General features: G+C 49.1%; 1 protein-coding gene across 1 annotated transcript in view; it reads right to left on the minus strand.

Moving 5' to 3' along the window:
• The window catches only part of akap6 (A kinase (PRKA) anchor protein 6), a 117,849-nt gene that overhangs the window by 3,864 nt on the left and 96,485 nt on the right, over positions 1-17,500 (minus strand). Inside the window, 3 exon segments of the mRNA XM_076300623.1 lie at positions 333-455; positions 1,570-5,121; positions 8,890-9,101. Coding sequence (XP_076156738.1) covers positions 333-455; positions 1,570-5,121; positions 8,890-9,101 — 3,887 coding nt within the window.

Below are 17,500 nucleotides of genomic sequence, written 5' to 3' on the forward strand. Positions count from 1 at the left end.
GAAAAGGAACCAAAGCCTTGGGCTATATTTTTCCAGGTAAGGCAAACAGAGCCTGGAGGTGATGAGGACACTCGTGTGTGTGTGTGTGTGTGGGTGTGTGTGTGTGTGTGTGTGTGTGCGTGAAAGAGAGAGAGAGAGCCTTTGTGTGTGTTTATGTGTGTGTATGAGGGAGGGTGTGTGTGTGTGTGTGTGTGTGTGTGTGTGTGTGTGTGTGTGTGTGTGTGTGTGTGTGTGTTAATGTTTGTGTATAAGAGTGTGTGTGTGTATGTGTATGTGGGCATGTGTGTGTGTGTGTGTAGTGATGCACATGGCTGCCTGGCTGCAGTACCTACCCTGACCTGGGGCCGAGTGCTCCCAGTCCGCAGCCCAGATGAGCTGTCAGAGGCGCGAGCAGCACTGCCCTGGGCTGCCTTCCACACCCCCACTGCCCCACTGCTGCCCGCTGACCTTGGAGACTGGGGAGGGAAGAAAGACAGAGAGATGGACAGAGAGATGGAGAGAAAAGAGAGAAATAAAGAGAAAGAGAGAGACAGAGAAAGAGTGATGAGAGAGAAAGAGAAAGAGAGAGAGGATATGTAGTTGGAGTTGTGGGGTAAAGACAGAGAAAGAGCGATGAGGAGAAAAGAGATAGAAAATAAATTCTATTACTATTATCTGCACAAATAGTGTTTGGGAGATGATGGATAGGTAGCAGCTACAGGCATTATCTAAACAAACTGAAGTGCCACTCCATCCAAGTCCAATATGAAAACACTAATTTCTCACTGTGTAGCTACAAACTCAACACTGCAATGATAATGTGCTCTGTGAGATTTGCCATTCCACTGCATTCCATAAAAATACTTAAGCTCTATTTACTGTCTGTCCACCATTGCAGCACTTTCCAAAGGCAATCGGAAATCACAAAGTTATTTATCAATTAAAATTAACATTCACCTGGTTTAAGGTCAAAAGCAAAACTGCAGTGAGACTGCAGTGGTAGTGCTGGAAAGTTTGCATACGAGATGGAAAAGCACTTAAAAAGAACAGACACATGCTAATTCAGTCATGAAATTAAGTAATGATTCTCACGCGCATTCTTGCTTATGAATCATAATATAATCTGACTGATTATGATTATTCTGTTCTGTAGACCTTAAAATTTTAAATCTACGCCCGCAAATCCCTCTTCCATTAGCACTGCAGGGGTAGGGGGTGGAGAGAGGTAGCGAGAGAGAGAGAGAGAGAGAGAGACAGAGAGAGAGAGAGAGGAAGGGAGAGAGAGAAAGGGGGAGGGAAATGGAGGGTGCAGTGGGGATAGAATAAGTAATAAAAAAAAATCATCCCCAAAAATAGCAGCCGACTCTGGAGACGAATCTGGCCCTTTTTTTTGGCGTGGATCTTCCGCCTCCGCGCCAGATCCACGCCAGGCACGGGCCACCTCCTGCCCACAGCCAGCTGCCGGAGCTACTAATTGAGATGAATTCTGCGTAAACGCACACGGCGCTCTCATTACAAACAACCCCCTCACCCACGCGCGCCCGGCTCCCCGGCCATGGATGCCGAGGGGTAATGTCTCCGCACACGCACCTGTTTGTGGTTGGCCTTGGCTTCCTGAAGAGAGCTGCGCCCTTTCCTGACATTCTTCTGTTTCATCGCGAGCGAAGCGGGGCCTTTCTCATCCCTATCGGTCCTCCTTATCGCGGGACAGTTAATTTTAGGATTAATACAGAGGCCGCCTTCCTCTTTTAAAGGATTTGTACTGGAGCAAGAGACTCTTATCTTAGTCATTACAGGAGAAATATTGGATTCAAGCATTTTAGTATCTGCAAAACATTCAACAGTGTCTATCGGGGTTTCACATGGTAAGGGATTAAGATAAGGGGCCTCATTATAGTCCTCGGGCTGGCTCGCGGCCGCGCTTCCTGGAGAAATACCATGTGCTTTTTGGTATTCATCATGGGGCGGCGGCGGTGGGGGCGATGGTGATGGAGGAGCCTGGCGGGGGACCGGGACGGGGAGTCGGCTGTCGGCGGCGGCGGTGGCGTCGAAACGCCGGTGCCGCGGGCGTTTGGTAACGGACATGCTGTAGCAGAGCGGCGGCCCCAGGTAGACCTCCTCGGTGCAGGCCTCGAAGAGCGGCTCCTCGTCGCAGAGCAGGACGTCGGGCGCGCGCGAGAGCAGCGCCGGCGGGGTGGCGCTCTTGCTGCGGCCGCCGTCGTCGTCGTCGTTGTCGTTGTCGCCGCGCACGGTCACCTCGCCGCAGTCGCTGTCGTGCGACGAGAGCGACAGGTAGGAGTAGAAGTCGCCCTTGTTCAGGTGGAGGCCGCGGTGCGAGTGCTCCAGCACCTTGTCGCGGATCTGCGAGGCGGTGGCGGCGGCCGACGGCACGGTCGGGCTGGACGAACTCGCCTGCTCTTCCATGGTGACGTCCGGGAGCTCCTTGCTCTTCAGCGCCACGGACGTCATGTCGATGATCTCCATGACAAAGTCGTGCACGTTCTCGCCCTTCTCGCCGTCGTCGGCGGACGGGAAGGTGGGGTGGACGCAGCAAGGGGGGTCTGGAGATGGAATATCCTCCCGCTGGGCGTCGCGAATGTCATTCAGGTAGCAAAAGTGCTGCTGCTGCAGTTGCTGCTGATGCTGTTGCTGCTGCTGCTGCTGCTGCTGCTGGAGACAGCAGTTTGCAGGTGGCGTTCCCATCATGCCTTGCGGCGACCCCACGCAGTCCTCCATGGGCGAGACGGCGGGGGAGGGCCGGCGGGAGCTGTGGCAGGGAATCTCTCCTTTCAGCTGGCTCTCCAGGGACGACTCTTTGGTCTGGAGGGACAGCAGCTCGCAGGACGAGGGGCTGATGGCCGTCACCATCCCCCTGGACTGGCCACTGCTGGACGGGTTGAGCGTGGCGTAGCAGTCCTTAAACGACTCGCCTTTCTTGGTGAAGAGGCTGCCCTCCTCTCTGAGCAGCTCGTCGTCGTCGTCCTTGGCCTTGACGTGCGCGTTGTCCACGTTGCCGTTCTCCATGTCGTCCACGAACTGGCTGATGTAGGTGCGGGTGGCAGCCTTGCGCCGGGTCTCAACCGGGTCCTGCTGCCGCAGGCCCTCGTTCTTGGCGTTGGCGTGCGTCTCAAGGAGCTTGAGCGCTGAGCGGCTCAGGAAGTGGCTCCTGTCGTTGTTGCCGCCGGCAGCGGCGGGGGCATTGGGTGCGGGCGCGCCCTGGGGCGCCGTGCCGCACTGTAGCTCGTCCTCGAGGTCGGCTTCGTTGCGGTGGTCGTTGCCGCGGGCCTGTGAGCGTCCCGATGCCTTGGCCCAGTTCTGGAACTCGTTCTTCATGTAGTCGAGGCCCAGCGTGAAGGCGCCCTCGTTGTAGTCCTCCTCCTCGGACGTGACGCTGGAGTCCTCCTCGTCGTCCTTGATGCCCAGCTCCTCCTCGGTCAGTGTCAGCGTGGAGCTGGACAGGAGGTCGCTGTCGTCCTCGTCGTCGTCCGTGCACGCCGACGTGCACGAAACATTCACCACCATGCTGATGTTGGCGTCCATGTCCTCACCTGGCCCGACCACTGCGCCTGCTGCCCCCACGCCACCGTGCAGCGCCCCCTGGTGGCGGCTGCGGTGGCAGTGCTTCCGGAAGGAGGCGTTGGCGTTGGGTGGCGCCAGTCGGTTCCTCTGCACAGCCATGTCCTCCGAGGCCACCGACGAGTCCTCCGTGCCGCTGAGCTCGGTCAGGGACGCCGCCGAGCTCTCGTTGACCGAGGACGAGGTGGCCCCCGAGGAGCGCGGGCCCCGGCCGGCGACGGCGGCGGCTGCGGCCAGCCTCAGGGAGCTGCTCTGCAGGGTGATGTCCGAGATGCTGCGCGTCATGGTCTGGGCCAGCGGGCTCTGAATGTTCTCCAGGCGCTTGAGCAGCTCCAGGGTCCTCCTGCTGAGCTCCCCCGCTGCTGGTGGCTCCCCACCGACACCACCAACACCGCCGCCACCACTGCTGCTACCCAGGCTGAGGTCCCGGAGGCTGCCGCGACTGCCGGCGTCCTCGGGACTCTTGCTGGGGGCCAGCCAGCTCTCCAGGGAGGTGCTGCGGTGCAGGCCGTCTCTGCCGGAGGGGAAGAGCTCCCCCGGGCCGCACAGGGACTCCAGAGAGGAGCCCTGCGAGAGGAGGTGGGCCAACTGGCCCTGGGGCCTCCCGTCCATGGACGAGACGTCGTCGTCGCACGTCCCCGAGTCGCCACCGCCACCGCCGCAGCCATGTCTGCTCTCGCTACCGGGCTCGGGGGTGTAGCCGCGCCCGTTGATGAGGATCTCCACGGGCTCCTTGCGGTGCCTCCTCCTGCCCTCTCCGCTCTCCTCGCGCTTCTTGCGAGCCGCCCTCTGCGTCGCCCTCGAACCTTTCCCCAGCAACATGGCCTCCTCGCACTCGTACTCGGCGCACTTGTTCGCGCGCTCCAGGATCCGGTCGATGTCCTCGTCGCACACGCGGTCCGCCTCGGGAGAGCCGTCTCGGTCAGGGCCGGAGATCGTGACGTCGATCCTGCTCTCGTCGCCGCTGTGCTCGTGCAAGCAGATGTCGGAGTTGCCCGTGTTCTCGGTGTCGCCTTCGCTGACGATGCCGCTCTCGCTCTCCGAGCGGTGGGCCGACTCCTTCCCCGGGCCCGACTGCTTGACCCCCAGCAGCCCGCCCAGGATGTCGGGCAGAGACTCCACGGAGGAGAATGAGGAGTCCTTGCTCAGGCTCTTGAGGAGCAGCTGATGGTGCGGCTGTTTACCGCGCGCTCTGGCCGGACTCGTCTTGCGGCTGGGGAACACAGGCTGCTGATAAAGCTCGACGTTATGCATGCTGTACACCTGATACACGCTGCACTGCAGGGAAGAGGAGGAGGAGGAGGAGGAGGAGGAGGAGGGCGCGGGATTCGTCTCTGGGCCATCCAAGGTCATCCGGCGTTGTGTGACACCTGGACGCGGTTCAGGTCTGTCTAACGTTTCCCCGAGGGATCCCGGGGCTAATTCACATGCATGGTTTTGCTTAATAACGCAGTCCTCCTGCAACTCCATGTTGACAATGGTCATGTCCATTTCATCCCACTCCCAGGAGTCCTCCGAAGGGCCACGCAGGTCCATGAGTGAAGGTTCTAGAAGGTTCCCTGGGACCTGAGGACAACAAAAGCACACACACACACACACACACACAGACACACAGATACACACACACATGTACACACAGACACACAGAAGACAGAGGCAGAAGAGTCAAAGATCTGTTGTGGCAATAAAAGGCTTGGATAAATTCATGAGACGGTTTTAAAAATGTGCTTAGATATACAAATTCCTACATGAGACATTAATATACAAATTGCTTGTCGAATCATTATTGCCGAGGAGGTCTATTTATGTTATTCATTTTTTTTATCTTATTAATCTAATAAACTGCCTAATCTAACACTTGCTTGGCATGTCATACGGGCCTTGTAATGAATTTTTATTAGATTTCTGTTTATTCTCCGCTTGCTGATAAGGGAAACACTAATGACAAGACAGGGAGCTCTTTTGCATGTTAAAACCTTCAACTGTGAGAACAATAAGTCAGTCTAATCACATAAAAATAATTTCTGCCTCAGTTAACAGTATACTACGCCTGGAGTGAATGACCAGCTAATCAAACACAAGAACGAACACATTCAGCTTTATAAGGCAGTAACACCTCCACATTCACAACATTGATGATAATGTGTCCACTTGCATCCTTCTCTGACACGTACATTGACACCTGACACCTGACACCTTCATTGACAGGTAGGTGCCTTTGTGAAAATACACACTTGTTGCTTAGAGGTTGCCTTCAGTTTAACAAACCTTCTAATGGATGTATATAGATTTAATAACAAAGGCTAAGCCATTTCTCCCACAGACAGACAGGCACAGAGAGAGCAACACCGTTTCCTCGTCTAACCTTCGGCAGGACGTTAGTCATTTCGCTGAGGCGACCACAGCGTACATACCACTGCATTTACAAAAACCAAACCACCCATTTATGCCCCCCCCCCCCCCCCCCTCCCCCATGCTTTTCCCCTGCTCCCGTAACACATAACACAACAAACACAAAGCGAAATTGCTCTTCAGGCCCGCAAGGTCAGCTTTCGAGGCCCAGCCACGGCAATTTGTCTCCCTGGTGTAACGGAACGCCTGGTGGAGAGAGCAAAGCCGAGCGGTGAGTCTCGCCCGAGAAAAAAAAAAAAAAAGAAAGAGAAAGAAATGAAAAAAAACAAAAAAAACAAGACAACACGTAGAAGCTACTCTCCTTTGCTCTTTAGAAGTGAGCTACACTAGCTCCGCCAGAGCTTAGAGGCTGTCAGACAAGAATGCTGCGAGCCACCGCGAGAAACAGAAAGAGAAACAGAGAGGAAGGGAGAGAGAAAAAAGAAAAAAAGAGGGAAAGAAGCAAACTGGCCCAGACCGGCCAATATACATGACAAAAGAGTGCTGTCTCTCTCCCCCAGATTTAATGGACATCAATACGTTCCTCTGATTGCTTTTAACGGACTAATTAACACAACTACTGCCCGCTTTAAGCAGCGGACAAGAAGAGGGGCCCAGAGAATTTTCGTTTTTTATTTACTGGTGAGTGTGGCTGGCCAGCCAGCACCCGTTTCCCCCTCCTGTCCTTTAAGAGAGGTTTAAGAGTGCCTTCGGAGATGTCTGGAGGGAGGGAGGGAGGGAGGGAGGAAGTCTCCCCATCAGCGGCCACACGTTTGCAGGACCGCTTGTCTGAGTCGCCTGAGGAACGTTCCCCTCTCCTCCTCACTCTGGTCCACGGGCCCCCGGCCTCCACAGACACAACAGAGCAGCGCCGTGGGCAGCGGCAGAGGAGGGAGTTATCTCATTTCTACGGGAGCACTTAACACACTATGATCGGCCAATTATTCTTTGGCAACACCTGTAATCGATTGGGTTCAGCGCTCAGTCAGAGAACAGGGGCACCTTCGCTGCCTCTCTCTCCCTCTCTCCCTCTCTTTCACTTTCTTTTCTCTCACCCTGGCCTCTGTCTATCTTCTCCAATCTATTTCTCTCTCTCCCTCTTTCACCATCTCTCTCTCTCTCTCCCCATCCCCCCCCCCCCCCACGCTGCCACCCCTGTGTTCTATATATTCCAATGTAATACGCTGTCGCTTTGCAGGTCTTATACATCACCATTATGGCTCCATTACCGTTGTGCTGCAGTATATTACCGCTGCGATCATCCAGGTCTAAATAACCCACGGCTGGCCAGGTTACACCCAGGCAGATGAATCCCTAAACAGATCTATACGTCTCTCTGCCTCCTGGTCTGCCTGACTGCCTCTCTCCGTCACAGAGTACACCACAGGAACCTCACACACTAGCAGGGCACATGCTGAGCAAAGATGACAAACTGGGCGCGGATCAAAGAGTGTTTGGGTTGGGTATTGATCGCGACCATGTGCTGGGGCTGGATAATGTCGGCGCTTATGGGGACTTGTGTGAGCAGGTCTCCTTGAGAGTTTTTAATGTTCCAATATGCTTAAAAGTGCACAGGCGCTGAATATGGCCATAATATTGATTGGTTTCTGCAGTAAATGAAAGCTTATACTTCTGATCTTATATGCAGTGAGAGTTCAATGAAGGTTCTAAAATATATGTTTGGTTACAATCCATCATGACACACTAAGCCAACTAATGAAAAATAAGTGCAATAACAAAATTAGAAAGATTCAATGTCACAACTGCTGTCTCTACAACTAAAGCTGGTCTATTGTTTGTAATATATTGCATACTCCCTTTCTATTTTGCCATACATAGAACACACCAAAACAAAACTCATTATACATACAGTGAAGGCCAAATCAAAATGATAAAACTCACTTTTCCACAATTTGTGCAAACACAAATCTTCAGTGCCAATTTAACTTGATGCAAAGTGGAAACAATGAATATTTAAAATCAACCATTACTCTGTGGGATTCTTTTGACTGTTGGTTAGATAAATGCGATGAAAAATTCAGATTCTGCACACTTGATCATTTTCATTTGGCCACTACTTGTAGATATTAAAATATTCATCCCCTTTTATTTTAAATATTCATTGTTTCCACTTGGCACAGATTCAAACTGGCAATGAATATTAGTAATTTCTAAATAAATGTGTGTGAACTTTAAGCATATTTTGAAAAACTTTGTGCAATTTGTGCATCATCATCTGAAGTCCACTAAGGCATGAACTGCTTAGTGTGGAATTCTATCTGTTCTGTAACAGTACACAGTAAATGTACATTAAATGTGTAGGAAAACATACATTCATGTGTTTAAATGTGCACACAAACATACATTCACTCTCCATACTGGCATTTACTCAGCTGCGGTTGCCCAGTGTCTCTTGTGATGTATTGTGTTACTGCGTGGTCATCTTATACACAGCTAACTATAGAAAGGATCTGATGAAACTGATCTGTGATCAGGGTTCTATCTGTTTCTGTGTCAGATGCTATCAGGGCTCTGTACCAAAACAGAGCTGGATCCACTCCAAACGTAGCTACAACCTAGGCCTGTTCAAGTGAACTCTTGGAGAGATCTACTCTGTGTTGTCTTTGAATACAACCACCAAACAATACCATCAACTGTACTTCAATTCTGCAAGGCTTTTTACTTGCTAGCTATTTACACTCTTTTACTTGCTTGTCAAATTTGTATCCATTGGCTATCATGCTTGGCCAATACAAAATTTGTATATTGTTCATTTATATATTACGTTTATTCAGGACATTTGACCTCTTCTAAAGCGAAATTTTTATATCCACATGGGCATACAATCAAAAGAAGATGGACATAAATAACATAGCAAAGAACGATTAAAACAAAAGTATCTTCAAAGTTTGTGATTTCAAAAAGCTCCTGTAACTTTCTCACCTGCTCCCTGCCCAGCTCCCTCTGTAGGCGCGTCTGCCACTGCAGGGCCTGCATGACGATGGCCTCCCAGCGTCGCTCCAGGTTGACCGCCAGCAGCTGCAGGCTGTCGCGCTCGGCGTCCGGGTCCGGGCCGGACGCGGCCTGCGCCTGGTCCGGTTGCTCCAGCAGCCGCTGGCACAGACGCAGCACAGACGCCATGCCCCGGCGCGCACCTCCATACACAGGGACTTGGGGAGAGAGAGGGAGAGAGAGAGAGAGAGAGAGAAAGAGAGAGAAGGAGAGAGAGAAAGAGAGAGAGAAGAGTGAGAGGGAAGGATAGAGAGAAAGTGAGAGAGGGAGAGAGAGAGAAAGAGAGAGAGGAAAGAGAGAGAGAAATGAGGTTTAACACCAGTGTTCAAACATTCACTACATTCAAACGTTCACAATCACTACCCCTCAAAACACCTGATGCATGAGAACACCCAATAATATTATAATAATTATAAACTTAAAAATCGAATTACATCCAGAGTAGAAAGGATAGAGATAGAAAGAAGAGGATAGGGAAGAGTAAGAGGAGAAAGCGAGACCAAAAGAGATGAAAGAGGAAGAAAAGGAAGGAATGAGAGAGGGAAAGAGATAGATAATAGTGAGACAGAGAGAGGAAAACCGTGGAAAAAAAAGAAAGAGAGAAAGACAGTTGGAATATTGAACAAAACTAACCGGGACCATTTCAAAAAAATGTCTGACGGACCACAGGGAGTGTGTGAGAGTGACTGAGCGTGACTCAGTGGGCTCGGAGAGGGTGGAGGAGAAGAGAGAGATGAGAGAGGGATGACTTCAACTCGCTCTCCTCCCTAAAACAGGGATGGGCTGGGGGAATAATAGACTCCGCGCTCGTGACAGAGGACTAGCACATTTTCAGTGCTGAATTGGCTCCAAGTTTTGACTGACGTCCACATTTTCCGGAATCATGCATAAAAGATTACGGATGAAGATGTTTGATATTTAGCTCCGGTGAAGGGGGTACTTGACTGATGACTGCACAACATTGTTTCACAACTTAGCATATGATTGTGATTTGTGAACTGGCACCACACCTGAGGTGATAACAACTATAATTCAATTGCCTAAGCAAGACAGCATCCGATATACAAAAACAAAATAGAGAGAGATACAAACATTTTCATCTAGCATTTTCTGCAATTACTTAAGGAAAAATATGAACCTTCAAGTGTAGCCAACTGAGTGTTTTTGGATAGTATTAAATCTTAACTTAGTCAGGGAAGAGGAATGGGCTGCATCAGTGCGGCAGTGAGCCAACACAGATTACACAGCCTACATGTCTTCAGGGCAGATTCTCACTTTTAACAGTTTTATTTTCTGAGCTAAGCACAAATGTGCAGAGAGCAAAATAGTGGAATTACTCACTGGCAAAACACGTCTGAAAATAGCTGCAATGTCTCGCCGTCTTCGAGCCGAGTGGTTGAAAACAAATTAAAAGCTTGATTTGGGCCAGAAAATAACCCGCGGATTCCCCTTTTGGTTTAAAGCTGAGACATTTTCTTTATTCTTCTGTTGCTCTCCCTTCATGTGACACTCGTAGTTACCCCAGTAATGCAGACCCAGCTCTCGCACTCACTCGGTCTCACTCCATGTGTGTCCATTACTCTCTTCCTTTACTTCACTCTATGAATGTCCATCTCACTCTCCATCTTTCACTCTCTTACTCTGTCTGTCCCTCTCTCTCTCTCTCTCTCTCTCTCTCTCTCTCTCTCTCTCTCTCTCTCTCTCTCTGCTCTCTCTCTCTCTCTCTCTCTCTCTCTCTCTCTCTCTCTCTCTCTCTATTCACTCTATGTGTGCATCCATCACACTCTCTATCTCTGTGCTCTCTATCACTCTCTATCTCTGTGTGTCCATCTCTCTCTCTCTCTCCCTCTCTCTCTCCCTCTCCCTCACTCTCTCTCTCTCTCTCTCTCTCTCTCTCTCTATTCACTCTATGTGTGCATCCATCACACTCTCTATCTCTGCGTGTCCATCTCTCTCTCCCCTTCTTTCACTCTCTCACTGTCTGTGTCTCTCCTTCGTTCACTCTCTCTCTCTCTATCTCTCTCTCTCTCTATTTCTCTCTCTGTCTTATCCACAAACGAAGGACAAAACATGAGTGAGGAACCCTTTCTCTCTTTCTTTTTCTCTCTTTCTATTTCTTGTTCACCCTCCCTCTCTTTCCCTCCCCTCTGGCACTCACAGAAAGTCGCCACTGCAACCCGGCGTGTCAGGCCCATCTAAATCAAGCACCTAAACGCCTCCACATCTCCACCAAACATGTGCAAATTAAATATTTAAAAGGCTGCCTCCCTCCCTGCATGCCCTGTGACATGCTTTAGTGGAGGACTCTGACACATGTGTAATAGGATCGGCTCTACATATACACAGTTTCTTTCTAAAAAAAAAAAAAAAACAAGGTGACACCATGGTTATTTCCAAGTGGTGAAAATGCTGAGACAGGTCCAAAACACACACACGCACACACACACACACGCACATGCACAAACACACCAACAAATTTGTAAAGGGTGATGTGTGTACACAAACATGGACACACCCACCCACAAACATCACATACACACAGATACTTAAACACACCCTCTTCTCCCTCTACAAACACACACACACACACACACACCTGAGCCTTAAAGCCTTTTTTAAAAAAAATATTCAGATACAGGGCTTTTTGTGACTAGACAAGGAGTCCGCCCTGTGCAGCAGTACAAAAAAACATTTCCGGAGAACAATTTATGTAAATCCCGCCCGCTCACCAAGGCATTACCTTACATTTTCTTTACATTTTCCAATAAATATTAAACACCATTACATTTAAATTGGATTTCTCTCAGCAGTTTCTTCTCCGGCCTGCTTTAGCATATATTTATAGCCCTCCCTGCGTCCCTTAAGAAGGTAATAAGATTGCAAAATGCAATGGCTTTGTGCTGGAGACAGCAGCGTCAGGATGAAACTCATGCCACAGTGATAAAGTTATCCAGTGCTGGGCTGGGCCTTCATATAGAGGGGAGTTTGGAGAGTTTGCCCATGAAGAGGTCATATAGGAGAGCTAGCACATAAGCACCATACTCCTAATGCTATGGTAATGTCATCGTACTAAGGTGTTAGATATGAATACACTTAGCTATGGGTTTATAAAAACAATGGTCAATGGTATATGTATTTATACACTGTAAGTACACAGCAATGAATTAGACTAATATGATACATCAGAATGGCCCTCCATATGGCTACTAAACAGCACTGGAGTCAATGTATTTACATTACAGAAAGGTTAATGCCATGTAGCATCCATATGAAATGTTGTATAAATGTTATACTTAGTATAGTATAAAGTGTGTATCCACTGACAGTCTGACTCAAACCAGGTTGCGGTCTGCAAGAGGCATTTCACTGAGCGCTCCTCACTGCCTCTTTCAGCCCAGACAAAAGTAATGCATGGGCCATCAGTGGCTGAGCTCATCACTTCTCCCCAAATAGAGCCCCGAATTCTGGCTCTTTTGTTTGAAATGGTCTCTTTAGGAAGTACATCAAGGCATATAGATGGCCATTTTTCTCCAATAAATACCAGCGGTCCACTCTGGTAGATTAAATGGCACCAACAAATCATTACATGCTCAATGGCACGCCGAGCTCCCGGGCCTCCAAGAAAGCGGGGGAAATCGGATGCCCCCATTGTTTCTGCATTGCTAGGTTTCATAAACTGATTTCGTCTCCCTCCCCATTGAGTTGTGCCTTATTGACAAAGGGGCTTGAACGTGGTGTGCCAATATTTGCTAAAAAGCTTTTCCAAATACATGGAGCAGTGGAGTGGGCCCAGTCTGCTGTAGCCCCCCCCCCCCCCCCCCCCCACCAGACCCACCCCACTAGCACCACTACCCCCCACCACAGCAGGAGAGTGTGAGAAGGCCGAGCACAAAGCGTCCGTTTCAGGGCCGAGAGATGGAGGAAGCCGGGCTGAGAACTTGGACATGGGCCAAGCGGCTCTGCTGCCCCCAGCCAGATATTAAAAGATCAGGAAGAGAGAGATAGAGAGGCACATTAGGCAGAGAAATGAAAAGAGGGAGAGTGGAAGCAAAAAGCAGGAGAGACAAAAAAACTCACCAAAAACACCTTTAAAATGAGACAATAAAAAGGCACCTAGTGTCTAAATTGTCCATCTTGTGTAAAGCCTCTGTAGCTGCCGGCGGCGGTAATGCTCGATGCATCTATCAGGGGCTTTTAAATAAGAGGCTCAGCACACCCACTGTCTGGTAATGTGCAACACCAGTAACCCAATCTAGATGGATATATGACTGTGTGGAGAGATCACACACACAGACACACACAGCGTGCACACACACAAACACACAGACATACACATACACAAGCATACGCACACACACACACACACACACACACACACACACACACACACACACACACACACACACACAGTATAAAAATGCTCAAATCTGTTCATCTAGCCCAAACAGGCATGTATACACACATCCACCCCCCACCCCCAACACACACACACACACTTGCTCTTATCATATGACCAGATTCACATCAATTTTGTGCACCATATTAACCTACATGTCTCTCTCTGACCCCCCCCCCCCCCCAAACCCATACACACACACACACACACATGTCCCCTCCTATCGTGCACACATATCAGGCCTGGAGCGGTCAGCTCATCCAAGCAGTTGGTGAGTACTGTGGCCACCTCCTGAGCGCCTTCCTCTAAAGTCTCCCCCTTTCATCCCCAGCACCCTGAGCCTTCTCTCCAGCACACACACACACACACACACACACACACACACACACACACTCTTTCACTGTTGACCCGCATCGCTCACGGTTCAACTCTGAACCAGTTCAAACGGGCGCCGTCCAAACATCAAAAGGCGGCTCGAAAAACATGCATCACTGCAATGTTTCAGCACGGGTTAAGCTATCGCCTATTGGGTTTTTTATTTTTATTTTTCTTTCTTTGGAGGAGGGGGGGGGGGGGCAGATGTGGTTGGAACTGAGGGGCTCAGTGAACTACATTCATGTGGTGCACCCTTGGAACGTTTTGCTTGATGATAAAAAAAAAAAAAAAGCTCCATATCTCAACAGCCCTCTCTTGCCTGCTTCAAACTGAACACTTTCTGCTAATGTGGACAAGATGGAGGAGTGCGTCAAGGAGGGGTGCCCTCCAGTGCGGCAAAGACACCGGAATATAACACTGACGGTGACCCAGCGGATATTCAATCAATTAACATTAATTACAAATGTCTGATTAATTCTATTTGTTGATTACGTCAATTAAAACCACAAGCACTTGTTATCACAAATAAGTGTAATGAATTCACGTCAAGAATTCTCTCCCTGGTGCACGCATGCACAAGCTCCCACACACACACACACACACACACACACACACACACACACACACACACACACAAACACACACGCAAATACACAGAAATATTCCCCTGGCTCTGACTGACATGGCTTTCATCCATTTGCGTCTCTGTCAGTAAGTGTTTAGCCACGTCTAATGCACGCGCACACACACACACGCACGCACACACACACGCACGCACACAGACAGACAGACAGACAGACAGACAGACAGACAGACAGACAGACACACACACACACACACACACACACACACACACACACACACATTATACACGCTCATCGGTGTCTATACGCAGCAGGTGCTGCACAAGCCTATGCGCTAGCCCTGATTAGTATAATGAAGGATAACTCCTCATTAGAGGCATTCAGAATGTGCTAGGGATCATATTTTTTGAAGGTTAAACACAAAAAGAGCCCCACACTACTAGACCATCAAGGTTTTACTACACAGCACTGCATATGCATAGATGTAGGCTAATATTACCACTTGTAATGTCATATTTTCTGTGCTGTAGTGCTTGAATTCATACAGCCTAATGGAACGGCACTGTGATATGTGGTACTTAAGGAAGTGGAGAACTCTCAAGACGCTATAAGAAATTCAGCATGTTTTTGAATGCCTGGTAAGTCTGTGCTTGGAGGAACGGCTATATTGTGAGAAAAGTAATTGGTACTGTATTTAAATGTTAAGCTACGGCACAATAAAGAATCAGTATCCAGGAGAGTCCTGTCTTTATTCAGGTAATTTGGAGCCAAAAACCTGACAACAAAAGGCTAGCCCTCTGAATGACAGCCATGACAGCAGCAGAGTTCAAAACCATGACTACAATGCTAGTCCAAACAAAATCATCCCACACACACACACACACACACACACACACACACACACACACACACACACACACAAACACAAGCTCTGCTAAATCCTCCAGCCTCCAGCTAAAGCCTGGCCCCAAAGTCCTGGATCTCTCCACAAACAGCATGCCACCCCACGAGCCTCTGCCTGTATTTAACTGCTATTAGCGCCACTGCACCCTCCCACAGCCATCAAGCTCATTCAGGAGGATGGAGTGCCACAAAGGTGGGCGATTATTTCCATTTCATTTTTTCATCCTCCACCCCACCCCTCCCCTCCCCAGCTTTCTCTCACTCTCCTGTTTTTTTTTTTTTTTTTGTCATCTTCTGGGGGGAAAAAAAGATAAATAAATACTAGAACCTGGCAGTTCTCTCCAGTTGATACTAATGACTCATGAATAAGCCTCCTTCCCTCCCCTAATGTGATAAAGCAAACAAATAGATGAAAAAAAAATTGATGATAGCGCTATCAATAAGGACATTTTCTCATTAGGAGGGTGGTGGTGGTGGAGGTGGTGGTGGTGGGTGGGTGACGGCTGAATGGAACAGAGGGCTCGGACGAGCGCAATCATGAAAAATAAAAGCGGTTTGGCGGTGCGAAGCTGGCCGGCGCGGCGGGGCGTGGGCCGGTGCCGAGTCGATCGGGCCCACGTAATGAGCGTGTCTCCCTTGGACGTCACCTGTCTGCTCCCCATTAAGTGATGATGAGGAACTAACGCTCGCGCTTGGCACCTCGGCGCGCACAGCGCAGCGCAGCTCACCGGCCACTTGGACTGGCCGCCCTTAATGCAGTTAGCGCTTGGCAACGAACAGGAGTTCCTTATTCCTCATCACAGAGAAAAGTATTGATATTATCTCGCCGCTGTCACAATTTATTTGCCGGATGGATGTAGGCCAGAGGACAAATGTGTGTGTGTGTGTGTGTGTGTGTGTGTGTGTGTGTGTGTGTGTGTGTGTGTGTGTGTGTGTGTCTGTGAGTGAGTGTGAGGGAGAGAGAGAAAGAGTGTAAGTGTGTGGGAGAAAGAGAGAGTGTGAGTGTATGTGAGATAGAAAAAGATGTAGAGACTTTGTGTGTGTTTGAGACCGACATTGTGTGTGTGTGAGAGTGTGTGTGTGGGGGGGGGGGTGGAGTGGGGGTGACTAGAGCTAGTGCTGCAGTGAACTGGTCAAAGGGATTGAGAGAGAGAGAAAGAAAGAGAGAGAGAGATGGGGAGAGGGAGAGAGAGAGAGAGAGATAGTGATGGAGAGAGAGAGAGAGATGGAGAGAGAGATGGACCCAAGGGAACAAGAGAGAAAAATGAGAGCCCAGAGGTGGGAGATGACAGAGAGTGGACCAGAATCCAATGAAATAACAGGTTTGCTGGGAGGTCATTGTCTGTGTCCATCTCACAGTGGACACATTGGACTCAATTGACATTCTTCAACTCACAGTTGGCATGGCACAGTTATTCAGGTAACATGAGATATCCAGGATGCGACACAATACACCATCATCCTTATGGTGGAGAGCAGTGTAATGGCACATACACATGCAGTACAGAGCTGGATATAGTACATTATGTACTCGCGTCCGGGGCCGTTTTACAACCTCGACCGTTCATTAATTTCTGTTAACAGACCACCGTGTCGTGCATTATCCCTTACTTATGTACTGTAATATGTACAGTGAATTGTTCCTTTCATGATAGTTTTAATGAAAATGAACCACTACTGTCAGTTTTGTCATTGCAATGTGACTGCGCAGAAACATACTGCATGAGCTACACTGTCACTGCTAAACGTCAGCAGGGGACTGTGTGCCTTCCTCACACCGTGCTTAACCCTGCTGATCGTGTGCAAAGATAAATGAATGTCCGTCCTCTGATGAATTAGCAAAGAGAATGAATGTTTGCCCGTGTGAGGGAAAAGGTAATATTACGACACTTCCCGCAGTGACGCACAATCAGTATAATCCTTTTAAACATTCCGTATTGCAACAGATTAGGAGGAGGGTTGTGGGTAAAATATTCATTCTTTAATGCCTGGAGTTGGCATGTAATCTACAAAAATGCTTTCCTTCCAGACAGGAAATGTTCAACCTTTGAAATTTTAATATTCTCGAGACGCATTAGTAAGAGAAAGGTATTTATTATACCGGCGAGATATGAAATTGGCAGCCGACTTGTTTGAACTGTCTGCCCTGACAAGTGAAGGTTAAGATACAATACAGTTTAATTTTAGATTTATTTCCCCTCTGGATAGTCAAGAGTTCTTACACCGTAGAAAATTCCGCTGGAACTTCCAAAATAAAGATTTAATGGAGACATTTTGAAGGGTG

Source organism: Alosa pseudoharengus, unplaced genomic scaffold (genome assembly GCF_046254945.1).
Source record: "Alosa pseudoharengus isolate Yale_2024_CS ecotype anadromous, Long Island Sound unplaced genomic scaffold, YU_APseudo_1.1 YU_APseudo_1.1_scf_22, whole genome shotgun sequence".
NCBI classification, from domain to species: Eukaryota; Metazoa; Chordata; class Actinopteri; order Clupeiformes; family Clupeidae; genus Alosa; species Alosa pseudoharengus.